Source organism: Mercurialis annua, linkage group LG5 (genome assembly GCF_937616625.2).
Source record: "Mercurialis annua linkage group LG5, ddMerAnnu1.2, whole genome shotgun sequence".
Lineage (NCBI taxonomy): Eukaryota > Viridiplantae > Streptophyta > Magnoliopsida > Malpighiales > Euphorbiaceae > Mercurialis > Mercurialis annua.
In genome coordinates, this window is record NC_065574.1 from 50,819,674 (window position 1) to 50,840,134 (window position 20,461).

The 20,461-nt window shown below is 33.6% G+C and overlaps 2 protein-coding genes across 4 annotated transcripts; one reads left to right on the forward strand and one right to left on the reverse strand.

The window, feature by feature from the left end:
* Positions 1 to 4: 4 nt before the first annotated feature.
* Positions 5 to 3,038, reverse strand: LOC126680378 (probable UDP-3-O-acyl-N-acetylglucosamine deacetylase 1, mitochondrial). Its single transcript, XM_050375503.2, has 7 exons — positions 2,880 to 3,038; positions 2,415 to 2,765; positions 1,963 to 2,169; positions 1,776 to 1,877; positions 1,452 to 1,516; positions 921 to 1,065; positions 5 to 412 (listed from the first exon to the last, which is right to left on the reverse strand). The coding sequence occupies exons 1-7, from the start codon at positions 2,931 to 2,933 to the stop codon at positions 302 to 304; spliced, it is 1,035 nt and encodes a 344-aa protein (XP_050231460.1). The 5' UTR covers positions 2,934 to 3,038; the 3' UTR covers positions 5 to 301.
* A 2,991-nt stretch (positions 3,039 to 6,029) lies between these two features.
* Positions 6,030 to 14,808, forward strand: LOC126680672 (nuclear pore complex protein NUP155). 3 transcript variants are annotated; one of them, XM_050375833.2, is made up of 13 exons: positions 6,031 to 6,498; positions 6,581 to 6,750; positions 7,409 to 7,535; positions 8,358 to 8,620; positions 9,010 to 10,669; positions 10,745 to 10,957; positions 11,104 to 11,351; positions 11,444 to 11,858; positions 12,009 to 12,196; positions 12,739 to 13,090; positions 13,298 to 13,516; positions 13,694 to 14,022; positions 14,517 to 14,808. In XM_050375833.2, exons 1-13 carry the CDS (start codon positions 6,340 to 6,342, stop codon positions 14,632 to 14,634), a joined length of 4,461 nt encoding a protein of 1,486 aa, XP_050231790.1. In that variant the 5' UTR covers positions 6,031 to 6,339; the 3' UTR covers positions 14,635 to 14,808. The 3 variants fall into 3 exon arrangements, with proteins under 3 accessions (XP_050231792.1, XP_050231790.1, XP_050231791.1); XM_050375835.2 differs by lacking the exons at positions 13,694 to 14,022; positions 14,517 to 14,808 and having other exon boundaries at positions 6,030 to 6,498; positions 12,739 to 12,915; positions 13,298 to 13,503; XM_050375834.2 differs by lacking the exons at positions 6,031 to 6,498; positions 6,581 to 6,750; positions 7,409 to 7,535 and adding an exon at positions 7,907 to 8,050.
* Positions 14,809 to 20,461: the final 5,653 nt, after the last annotated feature.

Genomic DNA, 20,461 nt, shown 5'->3' on the forward strand with positions numbered 1-20,461 from the left:
TCCGTTTGCTTGTCAAATCATGTTCATTAGCTTTGTTTATTTTTGTTGAAGGAAATCCGAAACAACCTTGATTTTGCATATGCATCTATCAGTACTGTGACTGTTTTAATTTCACATCCATATAGCAGGGTTCTAATAACCGAACCAAATCTTCTGGTTCAATGACTTCAATTTATTTTTGGAGGTCAACTTAATTCAATTTCGGTCCAAACTGAGATAATTGAAAAGGCTAAACAATAAAAATCAAAAAATTATCAAAATTATACTTGCATAGCAAGCTGAGTGTAACGTTGCCGAATCTCTACAAGTCATGCCCACACTTCTTTTGATCTGTGCTTGGCAAGTTTAGCTCCTGACATGTGAATGTTTCGTTTAAGCGGCGAACAAAATCAGCATGCAGCGCATGGCCACCCTGTATTATATGCACATTTCAGTTAGAAACTTGGTTCAAAACTTCGCGATCCTCATAGCATTGTTGGTTTGATATTGAAAGAAAGTGAATTCGTATGAGCTTCACATTGCACACCGACACTTCTAAGAAACATATAAAAAAACTACACTCAATAATCAGAAGACTAAATAATGGCCTATCACTACATCAGGCAACTGAATTTGGAATTGCTAAAACTGAATAAGCAAAAATAGCATTTGGCTGAATATGTAAAGTTTACTAAGTGAGCAGAATGTTGAGTTTGGTGATATTTGGGGGCAAAATATCAAATTATTTCATTCATTTGTTAGACATAGTGATGCACAGTAAAGAAAACGTGAATTCCTCAGAAACAACTACGAAGATATAGCATAAATTAAATTTGTGAAATGAGCACTACAAAGAGGATATTTAAGACTCAAACAAAAATCAAATATCGATCTAATAGAAAGAGCGGTCAAACCATACAAAATAAAGATAGGGAGAATACCTTGTAAGCAACTATGTGAGCTACCGGAAGCCCTTGATTACCAAGCCGTGCAAGCAAGGAAAAATCACCAACAAGATCCAAGATCTTATGGCGACAAGGTTCGTCAGAGAAACGCAGTGGTGGATTTAACCAACCTTTACTTGCACTGCAGAGCAAAAAGTAATGGGCTGCATCATTATCAAAGCTAAGAACTTCCATAACAGGTAAAAAAACATGCTAAATACTAATTACTTTTGGTTCATTTTGGAGCCAAATTAAATGAAGTTTGAAGTCACTCCAACCTCTAGTCGTCAAAAAACCAAATAGTTTTACTTATTAATTTTCCTCACTTCAAATAAAAGGATTAAATTCATTGAATAACAGGACAGCAACCCTAGTTTGGCCAGTTTTCGTATTTGCCAAAAGGAAAATCACAGCTATGCAAGGGAATTCAAGCATTCTACAGAATTTCCTCCCTCTTATCATTTTCCTTCATATTCTAAGTCTAACATCATGTAACGTTCGTATTTAAACACGCGTGAAACATGTCACCTGCAAACCATGGCATTGTCTACTGATCCTCCTTTGATGAGTCCCATTTCACGCATGCGCTCCACCTGCAAGAAATTTCAAAATGAAAGCATAAAATAACAACATTCAAGTGTATGCTCTATCATTGCTGGACCAAAAAACATCCCCACTAGATTCAAACAACCGTTGACATAGAAAATCATCTTGAATCATGAAGAACTAGCAAGCAAATCCCGTGTTCTCCGCGCCAGCTAGAAATAAGAAACACATCCACAAAGGCGCAAAGATATTGTCTACTTATTGACTTTAAAAGACTTAATAATGGAAGGAAGTGAAAGATCTAACCTCTTCATATATGCAAAAAGTTCTTGAAGCGGCTATTTCTTTAGAGTAAGAAGAATCGTCGAAAGGTGCTACCGAAAACCACTGGTGGCCAATGACAGGAACCTGAGCATAAGATTTTAGCAAGTTTAACATTAATGACAGACTACAGAATAAAGAGTTTTTTTTATCAAGAATTCTATATAATCACCTGTGGAAAATCAATCCCATAAGTAATACAAACTTGAGCAGAAGGAAATGCAACCAAGAACGAATCATTCTTTTGTAACCAAACCGATTGATTCAAAAATGGAGCCAATTTTTCACAGCTATTACCACATGAATCCACTGCCACAGTTAAACTAGCATTCTTTATAGCCTCTACCCATCCTCTAGCTGAACCATCCAAAATTGGAACCTGCTTCATCATTAAACATGCGAAAATTACACAACACAGGCACAGCGGTTGTGTCATATCATTCGTGCAACAAACTAATGAGGCGTTTTCCATGTTATTATATTTAATGCTAAAAGTTAACTAATAATTAAAGATTCTTTATCGCAAATACTCATTTACTTGTTTTTTAAATATGACATGACATAATGGTTGCATGAAATAAACACTCATAAAAATAAAAACAATCAATCGTTTTGATCAATAACCTCGAAATCGGAATCAGAATCAGAATCGGCAGCATGATTATTGAAAATCTGAATCCTGCAATTATCAACACCAGTAGCTTCTAGAGCAGAAAGCAAATGCTCGACTGTTCGAATATTAATCTTTTCTTCACTATTATTAATATTATTATGATGCAGTGTAGTGCAGAGTACCGAATTAGCCTGAGCGAAGTCAATGAACGCCGGAATTTTATACTTGGAATTCAATACATCGAAATATCTTCCTATTCCTGCTTTTTCCGGCCATATCCTGACCGTTGATTCCTTCCCCGAGTGTAATCCGTTCCCTGTCACCTCCACGTGTCTCGATATCGTTTGTTGAAGCTTCCCGGTCTGTCATCGTCATCAACAGCTTTTTTTAGTTCGGTTATATTTTCAATTAGCTAAAAAAGACAAAAACAATATTGAGTTTCGAGTGTGAGAAATATATAGAGAGAGTGTGTGTACGGATTTCCATGACATGAGACCGGTGGACTTCTTCAGAGCGCCGGTAAGGTTCATTTTCGGTGGGGGTGATTGTGAAACGCCGTCGTTGTTCGCCGGTCAACCGAAGAAGAAAAATATGGTAAAGTCATTTTGGCGGGACTTAAAAGTTAAGCGCTCTTTGGCCACATCGCATTTTGGCATTAAATTATTGAAAATAATTAGAATTAAAAAAAAAGTTAATGTCAAAAAAATTCACTAACTTTACGTGTTTTCTCATTTTAATCACACAGTTTAAATTTTTTCATTTTCATGCACGAACTACCATTTTTTTCTCAAATTCATGCACGGTGTTGAGCTGCCACTCATTCATTGGTGTAAAATGACGTCCACCTCAGCGAATTACACCAATGAAGCTGTGACACCTCAGCATCGTGTATGAATTTGAGAAAAAGTGATAGTTTGTGCATGAAAATAAGAAAATTTAGATTTCGTAATTAAAATGATAAATCATGTAAAGTTGGTGAATTTTTATGATATTAACCCTAAAAAAATCTATGAATGTTCAAAGTTTTCGACACTACGCTCTGCATAAAAAAAACTATCCATGCTTAACTTTTGTTATTTTATCTACTGTATATCAAAAACATATAAAAAGCATATTAGATGTAATATTTTTTAAAATATCAAATATATATTTAAGATGTGATTTTATAGATTTCTTTTATTTTATATACCCAATATTAAAGATATATCAAAAAAAACGTCAACGATGCATTTTTCAAATATTAAATGCGCCGGTGGATAATATATGAAATTATTTAAAATTTTATATATTATAATTTGTATATAATAATTATTTGATAATTAAATTAAATTAAAAGTGAATATAATAAAAGTAGGCTTAATTATTTTTTAAATATAAACCTTTGTGTTTTTTTTTATTAAAAAACGACAAAATCTTTAAATGTTTATAATTATGTTTAATTTGGAAGTTTGTTTTTGTAATTATAACCAAAAAAATTAATTTTATTTGCTAAATTCAATTTTTTTATCAACCGCGATCAAAAGTTTATATAGCTCTTTTTAAAAGTTAGATATTCTTTTAAAATTTGATCGTAATTGATAAAAGATATAAAATATTGGATTTACAAAATGAAACTTAAAATTTTGGTTGTTGTTGTATCATTGATACCGGTTGTTGAATTTTTGATAATAACAATGATTGGTTCGTGACCGAATTGGTATGCGCAACGGAATCGAAACTATTCGGTAGGTATTTAATTATGGATTTGATAACCAATAATAATATAACAAAATAAATAAATAACATAAAAAATTACGTGGTTCGGTAATAAAGTGTATATCCACAGACGAAAGAATTGAATCATCCACTAATCATCAAAAGGAGTATAAGATTAGTGTAAAATCACCAAATACATAACATTTTTAATTAATACATGTTTTAGAAGAAAAACCATAAAATGTTTAACTCTTTACAAATAATAACTAAAAAGGATTAGTATTGATTTATATTTATTATTTCATAGACACCCTATTTTCCTTTTATTCACATTACTATTTACATTGTGCATTCAGTTCTTTTCTACTTGATACTCTAAAATATGAATAAAGTGTGGTGGGAACAAAAATCTATATGACAATTTGAATAATTGTGATTGGATTATACTTTCTAATTAGCTAATTATAATAAAATTATCCTTTATCAAAATACTTTACAAATAGACTCTTAATATAAATATACATTTTCGGCATATTTCAACAATTATAATTGCAAAAAAATAATTCAAATTGAATATAATTGAAAAAGTTTAAAAAAATTGATTGTAATTAATAAAAGATATAAAGATTTAAATTTGAAAAATGATTAGTTCATATAAGTGAAATGCAGAACATTATACTTAACGCTGGATGAAATACTTTGTTCGTATATTATTTTACGAATTTAAAATATATATTGTTTAGATAAATCATCAAAAATGTTATATTACATTGAAGTTGCAGTTGAATTATATCACTACAAGAAAAGTGAGTTTTAGTAACGGTTTATTGCAACGACCATTGAAATCGTTACAATATATATACCTTTTATAATGACTATTTTAATATCGTTTCTAAATATAATTATTTTACAATGCATAACAAAATCGTTATTAAAAGTTATACTTTAGCAACGACTTAATTTATATTGTTTTTAAAAATAATTATTTTACAACGACTAATTATGTCATTGTAAATTATTTGCTTTACCAACAAATTAATTTGTGTCGTTTTTTAATATTACCATTTCACAACGACAAATAATTTCGTTGCTAAAAGAAAGAAGTAATAGTTAAAATCCCACATTGAAAATAAGTGAAATGAGAATGATGCATTCTCATTATAAAAGAAACACACCTTTCACTATAAAAATAATTTTTACTTTTGTTGTAATATATCAATCAAAAAGTGGAAAATATTAAATTTTAATAATAATTATATTTTAAATTATAAAAATTGTAAAATTATATAACATATCAAAATAATAATTAATATTATAATGTTTTGATAATGACTTTTTATAGTTATTAATTACTTTTAACAACCAATCTTATAGATTTTGTAAAACTTATAGCAACGACCATTATTAAAAAAACCGTTATAAAAAATATTACATTACGCCAACATGCACAACCACGTTTATCGTTGTTAAAAACTTTTAACAATCATATTTTAGGTTTTCACAACGACAATTCACGTTTTCAAAAATCAAATTTCTTATAGTGTACGACGATCTCAGCCAATAACTTAATGTATTGGAAAAGTATTTATTTCTCATATATTAAAAGTTTAACATATGCTAAAAAATTTATTTGAAATTATTATTGCTAATAAATTATCAATGAGATCTAGCCCAAGCGGCTAACGCTTTTCGGTGCATTTTAAGGTTTCATTTGAAACTGCAGTAAAATCAGTTGTTTAAGACCAGTTTAATTTAAAAAAAACCTAACTATTAACCACTAATTACTAATGGAATTAGATTTTATTTTGATTAACAAAATTAATGTAATTAGAGTATATTTTGATTAAAAAAATAAGGAACTTACTTTTGAATAAAATGTTTTTGCATTGTTTTTACTTGTGTGTTTATTAAATGAAACGAATGTGTGAAATTAAATGGAGGAGCTTTGAGCCAAAAATTAATGTGTTTCAAAAATTAGCTTAATTTGCCCGCCACCACTCTAAAACCTCCCTCTCCTACAAATTTTGACAAACAAAAACCCTACTTTCAGTTCTACTTCACTCTCCCGGCGCTCTCCCCGGCGCTCTCTCCGAACATAGATTCACTATCTCATCAATTCACACATCTCATTCATACAATAAGATCTCAATTTCAAAAATCAGCCGTTCAAATAAGAAATTTCAAAAAAACCCTAAAATTTGTTGAAGTTCGATCAATTCTAGAGTTTTTGTTCGGCTAACAATGTCGTGGGAAGAGGAGGTTGTGCTGCGTGACGTGACGAGTGCAGGTATTGCAGTGAGCGACCGCATTGTGAGAGAAGTAGCATCTCAGCTTGACCTAGAAGAAGCTCTAGAAGCTTCTAGATACACCAGTCATCCTTATTCCACTCACCCTAGAGAGGTATGAGCTCGTTTGTTTTCGCCTGTCTCGTTTGTTTTGGTTATTTTTAATTTGTAATTTTAGTGTGAATTTGAATTTGCAGTGGCCTGCTCTTATCGAGGTTGGTGACACATGGGAGTTGCCTCCTGTACTTATTGAAAGATATAATACGGCTGGTGGTGAAGGGACAGCTTTATGTGGTATTTTCCCGGAAATTCACCGAGCTTGGGCTTCTGTTGATAATTCTTTGTTTCTATGGCGTTTTGATAAGTGGTGAGTCTACTTCGAGTGTTTCTTTTGTTATTTTTGCCTTTCGATAAGTAGCGAGTCATCTCTGAATCTTTCTTGTTATTATAATCTTAAACTGTAGCATCTTTTAGTATTATTAGATGATATTTAGCCATTTGTAAGTCATTGATTGTGTTTATAGGCATCGTTTGATTTTATTTGACACTTATGCTTTATTTGATTGGTTAAGGCTTAATCAATAAAATTTGATGATTCAATCACTGGGCTAGGAAATTGAGGACATACATGCTCATAATATCATATCATGGCGGTGATGTGTTCTTTTTTTGAAGATGGTCTTAGATTGTAGTTCTTTTACATAAACAAGTCTAGGATTTACTTCCGTTTTATGTGAATCCATTGTTTGTGTATTTCTATGTACTTAACAAGTATTTGTTGACTGGCAATTTTATGAAATATGGACTGATTCATCTGAAGCAGATCTAGGCTGATGATGGACACAGTAAAGTAGCCATTGATGATACTATATATATTGTAAGGCTCCTACTTGCAGTGTTGCAAAACTTGCTTGTATGGTTCTCTAATTGTCTTACCTTCTTGATTGTTATTGTTGTTGCTTTGTTAAAATTATTATTTATGGTTTTAGTTATTCTATGTGTTTTAATATTGTATATATGATTAGGGATGGACAATGTCCTGAATACAGAGCAGAGGAACAAGCCATCTGCGCTGTTGGTCTTGCTAAAGCTAAACCTGGTGTTTTTGTCGAAGCCATTCAATATTTGTTAGTTTTAGCTACTCCTGTTGAGGTATTAACTCTGAACCCTTATTCTAACTTTTGCTTGTTCTCTGTTTCTTTTTAAGTGCGCTAGTCGATGCTTAGCTTACAACTGACACTCTTTATATGGATTTGTAATCAGTTCACTATTTGTGCCAGTAATTGATAATAAGTGTAATATTTAGTTTGCAAAATTCACTGCTTTTGTATGCAACAAAACTGGATCAATTCAGTTTTTGACTGGTTGATATTCTTATTTTTTATGACTTAGCAAAATTAACTATTGTTTTCAACTCTGATCTAGTTGTTACCAATATGATCATTTGAAAATTAGAAATTAACTGGCAATTTTTAAAATAATCAGATTGTTTTTGAGTTTTTCAATAGCCTTGTTTTATCACACTTAACTCTTTCTCTATCATATTTCTAGGAATTCACTCTCCTTTTATTCTTAGAACTTTGTCTTTTTCCCTGTAAAAGAACCAAATAAAGAGGGCCTCCTCTCCTGGCTGAAAGGAACTTCAACTGTGCTTGGTTCTTATGAAGGTATCATATGGTCATCTCCTTCTAGAGTTTGTTGGCTAAACTAGCTAAGTTAAGGCAGAAAATCAGCTGGCTCAGTTTTTTGGGGTAGTGGTGGTTGCCAAGTGACACCATGGTGAAGCTGTTAGAGAACTTAAGGTGTTTGAACTTAGATAAGAAAACAGTGAAAAAGATAAGAAAATAACTGAAAGAAATTGAGGAGAATTTATGTCCTTTTCTGAACATCATCCCGTTGCTTATCTTTGTTTATTTTATTGTAGCCATTAGATATATGATCTTATAGATCCTCATCTGTCTTTTCTTGTATCAGCTGATTCTTGTCGGTGTATGTTGTTCTGGAGGGGGAGATGGTGCTGATCCATTTGCAGAGATTTCACTACAGCCTTTGCAAGAGTACACAGTCCCGTCTGATGGTGTTACAATGACTTGTATTGCATGTACTGATACGGGTCGTATCTTCCTGGCCGGTCGTGATGGTCATGTTTATGAGTTGCATTACACCACTGGTTCAGGGTGGCATAAGAGATGTCGTAAGGTTTGCCTTACTGCTGGGTTGGGTAGTGTCATCTCAAGGTAACTTGTGTCAAACAATGCCCTGAAGTTTTTATAGGGTCCTATTCTTCCAGTTTTCTCAGTGATGACTTCAACTTTTGTAAACGATGATCGTGATGAAGTTGAAATTTTCAAATGAGTGAATACTTTGAGAATTTAAATTCCAAGTGTTTCAGTTTTATGTTCAAACGTGAAGTTCTGCTTTATCTGCAACTTTTGTTTGATAACGCTATGTTATTTTATTTTCAAATGAAGTTAAACACAATGTTGAAGTCGAAAAGTTTTAAGAATCAAGTTGATACTTCGGTTTTGATATTATGATGTCCCTAGTATTTTGATTTTATTTTGAAGCTAAGAGTATTGCTTGTCTCCACCACATATTTAATTTAACCATGCCTTGCTGTTTCTAGGTGGGTTGTCCCAAATGTATTTAAGTTTGGAGCTGTTGATCCCATCGTTGAAATGGTTGTTGACAATGAGAGACAAATTTTATATGCACGAACTGAGGAGATGAAGCTTCAGGTTTTCCTTCTAGGGCCAGATGGAGATGGTTCACTGAAGAAAGTGGCAGAAGAAAGAAATTTGATCAGTCACAAGGATACACATTATGGAGGTAGACAGTCAACAGGACCAAGAGCCTCAAGTAGATCAGCAAAACCATCTATAGTTAGCATTTCACCTCTATCCACAGTGGAATCCAAATGGTTGCACCTTGTCGTTGTTTTATCTGATGGGCGAAGGATGTACCTGTCTACTACTTCATCTGCTGGAAATAATGGTACAGTTGGCGGTTTTAGTCGATTCAATCAGAGACCAAACTGCTTAAAAGTAGTAACAACTAGGCCCTCTCCTCCCATAGGCGTCAGTGGTGGACTTACCTTTGGAGCTGTATCTCTTGCCAGTAGAAATCCAAATGAGGATCTCACACTAAAAGTTGAAACATCTTATTATTCTGCTGGAACTCTTATTCTTTCTGATTCATCCCCACCAACTATGTCTTCTCTTGTCATTGTGAACAGAGACTCAACTTCACAATCGTCTGCTTCAGGTAGTTTAGGTGCAAGCCCAAGGGGTTCTCGAGCTCTAAGAGAGATTGTGTCTTCTCTACCTGTTGAAGGCAGAATGCTTTTTGTGGCTGATGCATTACCTTTACCAGATACAGCTGCCACTGTGCAGTCATTATATTCAGAACTGGAATTTTTTGGTTTCGAAAGCTCAGTGGAGTCCTTTGAAAAGTCATCTGGAAAGCTTTGGGCTAGAGGTGATCTTTCGACCCAGCATATTCTTCCAAGGCGAAGAATTGTTGTTTTCAGTACCATGGGTTTGATGGAAGTAGTTTTTAACAGGCCTGTCGACATTCTGAGGAGGCTGTTTGAGTCCAATTCACCTAGATCAATCTTGGAAGATTTTTTCAATCGTTTTGGAGCTGGTGAGGCAGCCGCAATGTGTTTAATGCTAGCTGCTAGGATAGTTCATTCTGAGACTCTTATAAGCAATGTTGTTGGTGAGAAAGCAGCAGAAACATTTGAGGATCCAAGGGTTGTTGGAATGCCACAACTTGATGGTATGAATGCACTATCAAACACTAGAACAACAACTGGTGGTTTTAGTATGGGACAGGTTGTTCAGGAGGCTGAGCCTGTATTTTCAGGTGCATATGAAGGACTATGCTTGTGCTCATCAAGGTTACTTTTTCCTCTCTGGGAATTCCCTGTTTTTGTCAGCAAAGGTGGATCAGTTTCATCCAGTGCTGCATCTGAAAGTGGGGTAGTCACTTGCAGACTCTCTTCTGAGGTTATGAAGGTCCTTGAAAACAAAATTCGCTCTTTAGAGAAATTCTTGAGGTCCCGGAGGAACCACAGAAGGGGGCTTTATGGCTGTGTAGCTGGTTTAGGAGATATGACTGGTTCTATATTGTATGGAGGTGCTTCAGACTTGGGTACGAGCGACAGAAGTATGGTGAGGAACTTATTCGGTGCATACTCAAGGAATGTTGAGTCTGCTGTTGGTGGGACATTGAATAAAAGGCAGCGGTTACCTTATAGTCCTGCAGAGTTGGCTGCCATGGAGGTAGGTGCATGGTGTATATACTTATAATTGTGTTTATATTTTGTCCTTTAGACTAAGCAATCTACTGCGCTTCAGGTCAGGGCAATGGAGTGTATCAGACAATTACTTCTTCGATCTGGTGAAGCTTTATTTTTGCTACAGCTTCTTAGTCAGCATCATATTGCACGCTTGGTTCAGGGCTTTGATGCTAATATACTACAGACATTGGTGCAATTAACATTTCATCAGCTAGTTTGTTCTGAGGACGGTGATCGTGTTGCTACGATGTTAATATCTGCGCTAATGGAGGTAAAACAAGTCCGTTTTAACAGTATAGAAATTAATCCACCTGAAAAATATTTAATTTCAATAGCCCCTAATCTTATCATTTCATCTGATACTGCTATCCTTTGTTATGCATGGTTTCTTGAATTATTGTGATGATTATCCTCCAGTATTATACTGGTCCTGATGGAAGAGGCACAGTGGATGATATTAGTGGGAGACTACGGGAGGGCTGTCCAAGCTATTTCAAGGAGTCAGATTACAAATTTTTCCTGGCTGTGGAATGTCTTGAACGAGCTACTTTAACTCCAGACCCCGTGGAGAAGGAGAATCTTGCTAAGGAAGCCTTCAACGCCTTAAGCAAAGTTCCAGAGTCCGCAGATTTAAGAACTGTTTGCAAAAGATTCGAGGACTTGAGGTGAGCATTGTTAAAGGCTAAGATGCAAAGGCTGAAATTAGTGTGGTACTGCTTCCTCCCATATATTAATCTAAAATGTGATTGCTGTGCAGATTTTATGAAGCCGTGGTGCGGTTGCCTCTGCAGAAGGCTCAGGTTCTTGATCCTGCTGGTGATGCTTTCAGTGACCAAATCGATGCAGCAATTAGGGAACATGCACGTGCTCAGCGTGAACAATGCTATGAGATAATTACTAGTGCTTTACGTTCTCTAAAAGGGGACACACCGCAAAGGGAGTTTGGATCTCCAGCGAGACCTTCTCCCGTGCGGTTAGTGCTTGATCAGGCTTCTCGACGGAAATATATATGCCAGATTGTTCAGCTGGGTGTCCAATCCCCAGACAGATTGTTTCATGAGTATCTGTACCGGACTATGATTGATTTGGGCCTTGAAAATGAGCTGTTGGAGTATGGAGGGCCAGATTTAGTGCCTTTCTTACAGAATGCTGGCCGTGAAACTTTACAAGAGGTAAGGCTGGTTATCAAGTGTTGATGTGTTGAGTCATTTTATGGTTCTCTTTTGGATCTTATTAGAAAGGTCCCTTATGAACTTGTGTATATTTGGAACATACTGAATGGGTTTCTGCAAAAAAGTTAATGCTTCTTATCTGTTTCTTAGATGCGGGCTGCAACTTCTTCCACTGGCCGTTCAGGTGCACCCATCAATGCTAATCAAGCAAAAGCCTTTGATCTTTTGGCACGGTATTATGTTTCGAAGCGGCAGCATATGCTTGCAGCTCACATATTGCTTAGACTGGCCGAAAGACGTTCAACTGATACAAGAGATGTTCCTACTCTTGAACAAAGGTCAATAGTCTCTCTCGTAATCTGTTGTCTTTCTTATCTCTTTCTAACTGTTCCACTTCGATTCTAATAGAAAGTGTTTATTCTTCTGGTAAAATTTTTGTTTTGAGATTTACTATTATAATGACACTGAACTTACCCATGCTTTAACCTGCAAAGATTAACAGATATTCAAATTATACATTGTTCAATTTATAAAACAATGCTTATGTTAGTCCTCACTTCTGTTGACACTGGGATTGAGTTCATCACACTGATACCTAATTTATGGGCATTTTTATGCACTTCAATACATTCACAGACATGCACGTATTCAAATAATTTATTAGGACACTATTAATAAAAGTAAATACTGAACAAGACAAATAAGTGGAGCAAACCCTGTAAAAGCTTGAATATTTTCACTATTTCCACTCCCTGTAAATCAATTAAGAGGAGCAAACCGACTCAAATTATGTTAAGAGCTGAGTCATTTAATTTCCAAATTCAAATTTTCTTGTATGAGCAGTTAATCTCTAATTATTCATGTCATTTTTCTCTTTCAGGCGCCAATACTTAAGCAATGCCGTTCTGCAGGCTAAGAATGCAAGCGACAGTGGTGATTTGGCAGGTTCCACAAAGGGTGCCTTAGACAGTGGATTGCTAGATTTACTTGAAGGGAAGCTTGCAGTGCTTCGATTTCAGATTAAAATAAAAGATGAACTGGAGGCTGTAGCTTCCAGGTTAGAATCTTCATCTAGCATGTCTGAGTCTGAACAAAATGGACCAGTCCCTGATAACAATGCAAATCCAGAGTATGCAAAAATTGCACTAGAAAAAGCCAAAGAGCTATCATTGGATTTGAAAAGCATAACGCAACTATATAATGAATATGCAGTTCCTTTTGAACTCTGGGAGGTACATCTTTTGTTTTTTCATTTGCTCTGATCAAACCATTAATTGGGTATTTGGATTGTTGAAGATTATTTCTTTACTCTTTTATTATTATTATTAAATATCTGATTTATAAGTTTCTTATAAAGTAAGGATTCCCCGAGTTTCGAGTTTCTATCATTCAGATTTATAACTGGGTTTTCTATTTTTCCTTTTATTTCCCCCCTTCAGATATGCCTGGAGATGCTCTATTTTGCAAACTATTCTGGTGATGCTGATAGCAGTATTGTAAAAGAAACCTGGGGAAGGCTGATTGATCAAGCTCTTTCAAGGGGTGGGATTGCTGAAGCTTGTTCAGTGCTGAAGAAGGTTGGTTCTCACATGTATCCGGGAGATGGAGCCATTTTACCATTAGACACACTCTGTCTTCACCTTGAGAAGGCTGCACTGGTATGCTTCAATTGCCATGCATATTTTATGTCATTCGCTGTCTATATACTGTTCACTGGAATTTCAGAACTTTTTCCAACATTTTCCGCTTGTCTATAAGTTTTCTGCCTGATATTCTTAAGTATTTTCTCTTCAATTATACCAAGCCCTACTTATGCACTCATTTGATTGTTGCAGGAGAGATTGGAGTCAGGGATTGAAGCTGTTGGAGATGAAGATGTAGCAAGAGCTCTCCTTGCTGCCTGTAAGGGTGCAATTGAACCAGTACTGAATGCATATGATCAGTTGTTATCAAATGGAGCTATTTTGCCCTCTCCCAACCTTAGGTTGCGTCTCCTTCGATCAGTGCTACTCATACTCCGAGAATGGGCCATGTCTATATTAGCACAGAGGATGGGTACTACTACAAGTGGAGCTTCTTTAATATTAGGCGGAACACTGTCACGGCAGCAAACAATGAGCATTAATCAAGGGATTCGGGATAAGATCACAAGTGCATCAAACAGGTAAACTTGTCGACCCAGTTGTTACTCATATGTGATGCATGCTAGACAATACCATTTCTTGGCATGGAATTTTGCATTAAAAATTTGTAAATCTGTAGTGCTTTTCTCAAGGTATTAATGAAAATTAATGCAAACAAAAAGAATTTAGATTAAGAGAATGATCAGAATTGGCACTTCTGAATTACAGAATACAATTTTTATTTATGGTGTTCAGGAAGCCATGTAATTATCTTATCGTTAATGGTTAAGAACACGACGAGATTTCTTAGGCTACCAGGTCTTGTTCTTTTTGCAATCTTGGCCGTAAAACAATGAGTTTAGGTTTTAGAATCTTTGTTTTTGCTTATCATACAACCTTCCTGTTGGAACGCTTTTCTCCGCTAGCACTTTGGTTCTTTGTCCTTCATTATGCTGATTACTTTTAGCTGATAATCAGCTGCGGTTTGATCTAAAATTAATAGTCTCATTGCAACTTGATGATTTCTGGGCTGCAGGTACATGACTGAGGTGAGGAGGTTACCCCTTCCTCAAACCAAGACCGAGGCGGTTTACCGAGGATTCCGAGAACTTGAAGAGTCATTGATAAGTTCTTTTTCTTTCGATCGACTCTAATTCTTTTATATCCATTATTTTATGTTGTACGAAATGTGTTCTCTCTCCCCTCGAATAATAAAAAAATCATTAGTTTTAGTATGTGCTCCTGTAACCATATGCTTCCAATTTGTCTGTTCAAATGTAAAATTAACCCTTTTTTTATATAAAAAAACACAATAGAAATTTAAATTCTGATGGCAGAGTACTCGTGAAATCTCTTGGATTTTTCCTGATGTAAGTTATTGTAAATCGGCTAAAGTGCTGAGAGAGACTTGATGTAATATGAGAGGCCGAAGAGGAAAAAATTAAAGAAACTCTTCAAGAAATGTCAGCTTTGTTTTTTTATTAAATGCCAATGGACAACAGCTGCTACCCGCACAAAATAAATGACATGAAGAATTTAAGATCTTTCATCCAAGAAACTAATCTTTGCTGTTCAAAAAATATAAATTACTTAAATTTTTTTATTGATTTTTATCAATTCGAATTAAAATTTTTATTTTATTAGTTTTAACTTAATTTAAATATAACCTTTTTTGATGAATAATTATAAATATAACGTAAACTCACGAATTCATTGTTATTTCTTTTTAAGAGAAGTCAACATTTTGATCGCCTAAGCAAGCGTGTTTAGCATTATACAAGATAATAATTGATTTTTATTTTTTTATTTTTTGAAAAAAAAGGTTATAGACATTATAAAAATAAAAATAAAAAATTTAATTCTGAGATATTCAAATGGTATTTTTTATATGATCATTATTTTTATCAAAATGGATTAGAAATTTCCTTCAAATTTTCATTTGAGTCCCTTTCATCTGCTTTTATTGACATTGATGGAGCTAAAACTTTTTTATTTATTTGTCGTCTCCAGTTGAAAAAAATTAAACTCGAGATCAACTCACTCGCATTTATACTCTAATAATAACAATCAAGTCAATCTCGAATTAATTGTGATACATGTTTCTTCTTTATTTTTTTAGCTGGAAAGTTACTTTTTTATATTTATGGCGGTCATTCTAATTTTATTATATATTTTTTATTTAGTATATATATTATCTGGTCTATCAAAAATAAAAATAAATTATTTGGTCGGTCAAAAATAGATAAAAAATTAAAATATAGAGATATTAATAAAAGAAGAGCAGGTTTATGTCTTAATCAAACAAATCATATAGGTTGATACAAAATACAAATGTGTATCCAAATAGCCTTTCGTTTTTCCACCTCTTTTTGGTAGCTTTAGGCACTGTTTTTGGGATAAAGCTTAATCTTTATAAAATATAATTAATTTTACGTATAAAGTCCAAGCATACTAATAGTGTTTGGATAATGAGGCCATTGTTTTATTTTTTTATTTTTTTTATCAGGCCATTGTTTTATTTATTTAATTATACTTTTCTTTGTTTTCATCAAGACTTTCGGTATCCATGTCCCCAGTTGATTTAGAAATTGGCATAACTTTATTCTTATTTTCGTAGCAATTTGATAAATGTAACATTTTTCTATTTCATGATTAATTGTCAATCTAAGCGTGTGTTAATTAGCATTAATGACCAAAGTCTAAATCATTCAAAATCATTCTTAATGACTAAAATCATTCAGAAAATATTTTAAAAAATTTAATATTATCCCTAATACTATGATACAACCACATGAATAATATGTTGGTTGCGCATGATTTCTACTCACCGTTAGCGTTATCAAATAGTATAGTTATCATAATTTATACTGGTATTTGGCGTATGAAAATCACTTTTAATGCATGTCACCATTGATTTTTTTTATTGTTTATGTTATTAAAAATTGTAATTTTTTAAATTAGTAACCTTAAATTGATAATTTATTTCCTTTTGTCACATGTAGTAATATTGTAACTTATTTTAATTTCTTATTTTAATTTATATTTAATAACACATAAAATTAATTATTCTGAGATGATGTACTAACTTTTCTAAAAAATTATTTAAGTTATTTATAAATTATTGATAAAATGTTGTTATTGTATAATGCAATTGTTTAAATTTTTACACTAATCTATATTAAAAATAAATTGAAAGACTAAATTGAATTTTATTTTAACAATTAAATATTTTGATGACATCAATATTTCAATATTTGCATGAAGGGGTAAGTGTATATTAACAGCGGAACAGGAGATGAATTGAAGTTTTTTTTTGAAATCATCAAATCTCATTAAATCGAATACGAAACAGTTATATTTGTAAGAAATTCGGGATAGTTTGAAAACTAAACCCGATGACCCGACATAGAATAGAAAACATGATGTCTGAATCTTACTTATAAAAATAAAAATAAATTACTAGTTGTTTCCTAATAAGTGCAGTCTTCGATCACTTTTCGATCAAATTTTTCCAATCACCCATAAACTCACAACATTCCATTCAATCACCACTTGATAACTCCTTCATAAAAAAAAGACGGCAAACCTTTTACAGATAAAGGACAACAAACTTTTCATAAAGAAAGGACAAAATAAAACATTAAAAAAAAGATAAACAATAAAAAATAAATACAACTAACAGCTCATAAATAATTCCATTTTATTATTAAAAGATCTTCAATCTATTCCCGCTTCTTGATAATTGAATTGTGCTTTGTTGATAGATTTTAATCCATACAAAAATGAAAAATAATCACTATTTATTATATTCTATAAAATTAAAATAATATAAATAAAGAGATGACTACTGTTAATAAAGACAATCAAACCATTGACGGCAGCCAGAAAAGAAATAAGAAGAGAACTCTTGGCGGCTAGAGTTTTTTTTTTTTTTTGACAAAAAAAGAGTTTTTGGTTTTAATTTTAGAGATGAATATAAGTTAGAAGGTGCAATTGGCATTAAAAATTCTCGACACTTTAATTTATTATGTTTATTTATATCTGCAAAATTTGTGTCTTTCAATTTCTATTGTTGTTTCTGCTCATGGATCGACTATAGCGGTTCAATTTGTTTTTTATTTTTTTATAATTTTGATTTACAATATAATTTGACGATTTAGGTTATTGTTTTCTTAATATGTTATCTGCTTTTAATAAGGAAAAGAGATAATTGTTTTTAATAAAGTAGATATAACCTTAGAAAGATAATAGTATATCTCTTATAATAAATAACCATTATCTATCTATGGAATTTTTATGTTTAAATTTAAATTTTATGATTTTATATGAGAATAAATTGTTAATTTTTTATGAGACAAAATAGTAATAAAATAGTGTATTCGCAACTTACACATATTACATGGTTACAAATTTCGTTATTACGAAAAGAGCAAATTACTCTAAGACTCCTCATGTTTGTCATAATTCACAATTTGATACCTGTTATTTGAAAATTAAATAATTTGATATTTCATTTTTGATTTTTGATTTTTTTTAAACTATAAGGCCCTTCTGTTAGTTCTGTTAATAATTTGATATTTACTTTTAAACAATTTGATATCTCAGTTTCAATTATATAAACAATTTTGGTATCTCACTTTTAATTATGTTAACGATTTGGTATCTCATTTTCAAACGATTTGCAAATAATTTGATACGTCACATTTTATGCTGATAACAATTTGGTACTTATATTTAACATAAGGGTCTTATAGTTTAAAAGAACAAAACTGAAGTACCAAATCGTTTGATTTTCAAACAAGAGCTATCAAACTGTGAATTATAACAAATATGAGGGGTCTTAAAGTAATTTGCTCTTTAAATTATTATAAGCAAACATTTTGCATGCTTAAATTAATAATAGATTATATACACAAAGCACATGATAAAGCGCTCTCTTACTTTTAATGAGGTCGATTCAATCCGTATTTATGTATGTAGTTTAAATCTTGAGGTTAGAGATTGCATTCAGTAAAAGTTTGTACGATTCGAGTGAATTTATTCTTAACATAGATGGTTTAAAGGTGAAATCTCATAACCGAGATCCGTCTAGCACTACTAGAAAACAGGTGTTTAGTGACGGAAAATTCCGTCGCTAAACACCTGTAATCTGTCGCTAATTACAATTAGCGACGGAATACGTCCGTCGGTAGATTTTGGGTCGCTAATTGAAATAGCGACCCAAAACAGGATCTGTCGCCAACTTACCGACCGAGATATCCGTCGGTAAGTTGGCGAAAAACGGTCGGTAAATTGGTCGGGCCAGCCGACCAATTTCCGACCACTTAGCGACGGACATTCCGTCGCTAATTTGGCGACGGAAGTGTCCGTCGCTAAGACCGTCGGAAGTTCTTGCAATTGGCGACGGAATAATCCGTCGCCAATTTCAAGAAATAGTCGTGCAATAATTACTTAGCGACGGACTTTTCCGTCTCTAAAGTTAAAAAAATGGTCGCTAAATTACCTATTTTTTGTAAAATTTTATTTTTATACGGCGTATTTTCATATATTTTTCTGTTATTCATTAGACCTGTTAAATATACCATTCACATACATATGAAACAATAAATATATATAACCAAATCCGTAATATATATATATAAACGTCAAAAAGCATACAAAAAACATAAATATATATGTCAAAGTATACGAACAAAAAGCATAAATATGTCCACATGTATCACAAAAAAGCCTAATCTAAGCTGGTGGTGTCATCAGCAGGAGGGGGTGGGGATGGTGGGAACTGCGGGCGTAACTCGGGTGGGAGTGTAGTCATCAGCCGCGCAAGCTCGGTACGGATCCGCTCGTCGAAACCCGCCTTCACAGTACGGATCCGCTGCTCGACCCGTTCTTCAAAACCAGCCTCCACAGTACGAATCCGCTGCTCGAGCCGCTCCTCAACCTCCCTATCAATACGTTGCTCTATCTCCTCAGTACTAACGTTCCCCTGCTGGGATGATCCGCCGCGGCGCAATCGGCTAGCGCTGCTCTGGCCGACGTAGGATGCTGAAGCCGATCCAATACCGTAGACTCGCTGCTTCTTGCTTGCCTCGAGAGACAAAAACAGCTCGTTCTCGTCGATCGGCTCTGGAGTCGACGAACTCCCTTCTCCAGCTGCCTGAGACTGTGTCGCTGCAGCAAGCTCTGCCTGAAAACGGTCCTGAGAATAAAAAAATACAAATTTATAGATTAGTTAAACCTACATTTCTAAATAAAATTCGGCAGCATTTTCTCTAAAATTTGATCATCACCCATTTTTCAGGGACATTCTGCAAAAACTACAAACCACTCTGTTCAACTATACGTAATAGCAATCACAACAACCACAACAGTCACTTAAGGTTAAAATAAACTTACATTTTCATAGTTTAGTGAAACGTTTTAAAAATACTTAACAAATATAATTTAAACCTACATTTGTAACTAAAATTGGGCAGCATTTTGTCTATAATTTGATCATCACCCATTTTTCAGGGACATCCTGCAAAAACTACAGACACTCTGTTCAACTATAAGTAACAGCAATCACAACACCCACAACAAACACGTAAACATCCTATAAACGTCTATGCAATTAAAAATGTAAGTTTAAATACTTGTAAGGTTAAAATAAACTTACATTTTTATCCTTTGATCTCTTGTCAACGAAGACAATCCGATCAGCTTTGGTCAGGTGCAACTGTACATGCAACTCAGCCAAAGTGGGCTCTCGACCAAGCTCCTCAGTCTATCATATGAAATGAAAAAATTAATTAGTAAATAAATAGAATATTTAACACGATTATTAATATTAAAAACATACCATAACTGTCTTATGCCTCGTAGCCGATCGCGATCCTGCGGTATGTCGAACAGGTCCGGTGCCAGCTCCAGACGGCTCACTCATCAGATTAGCTCGTGCTATATCGGACTTCTTCTTAGCCTCAGCAGTATCCCAGTCTC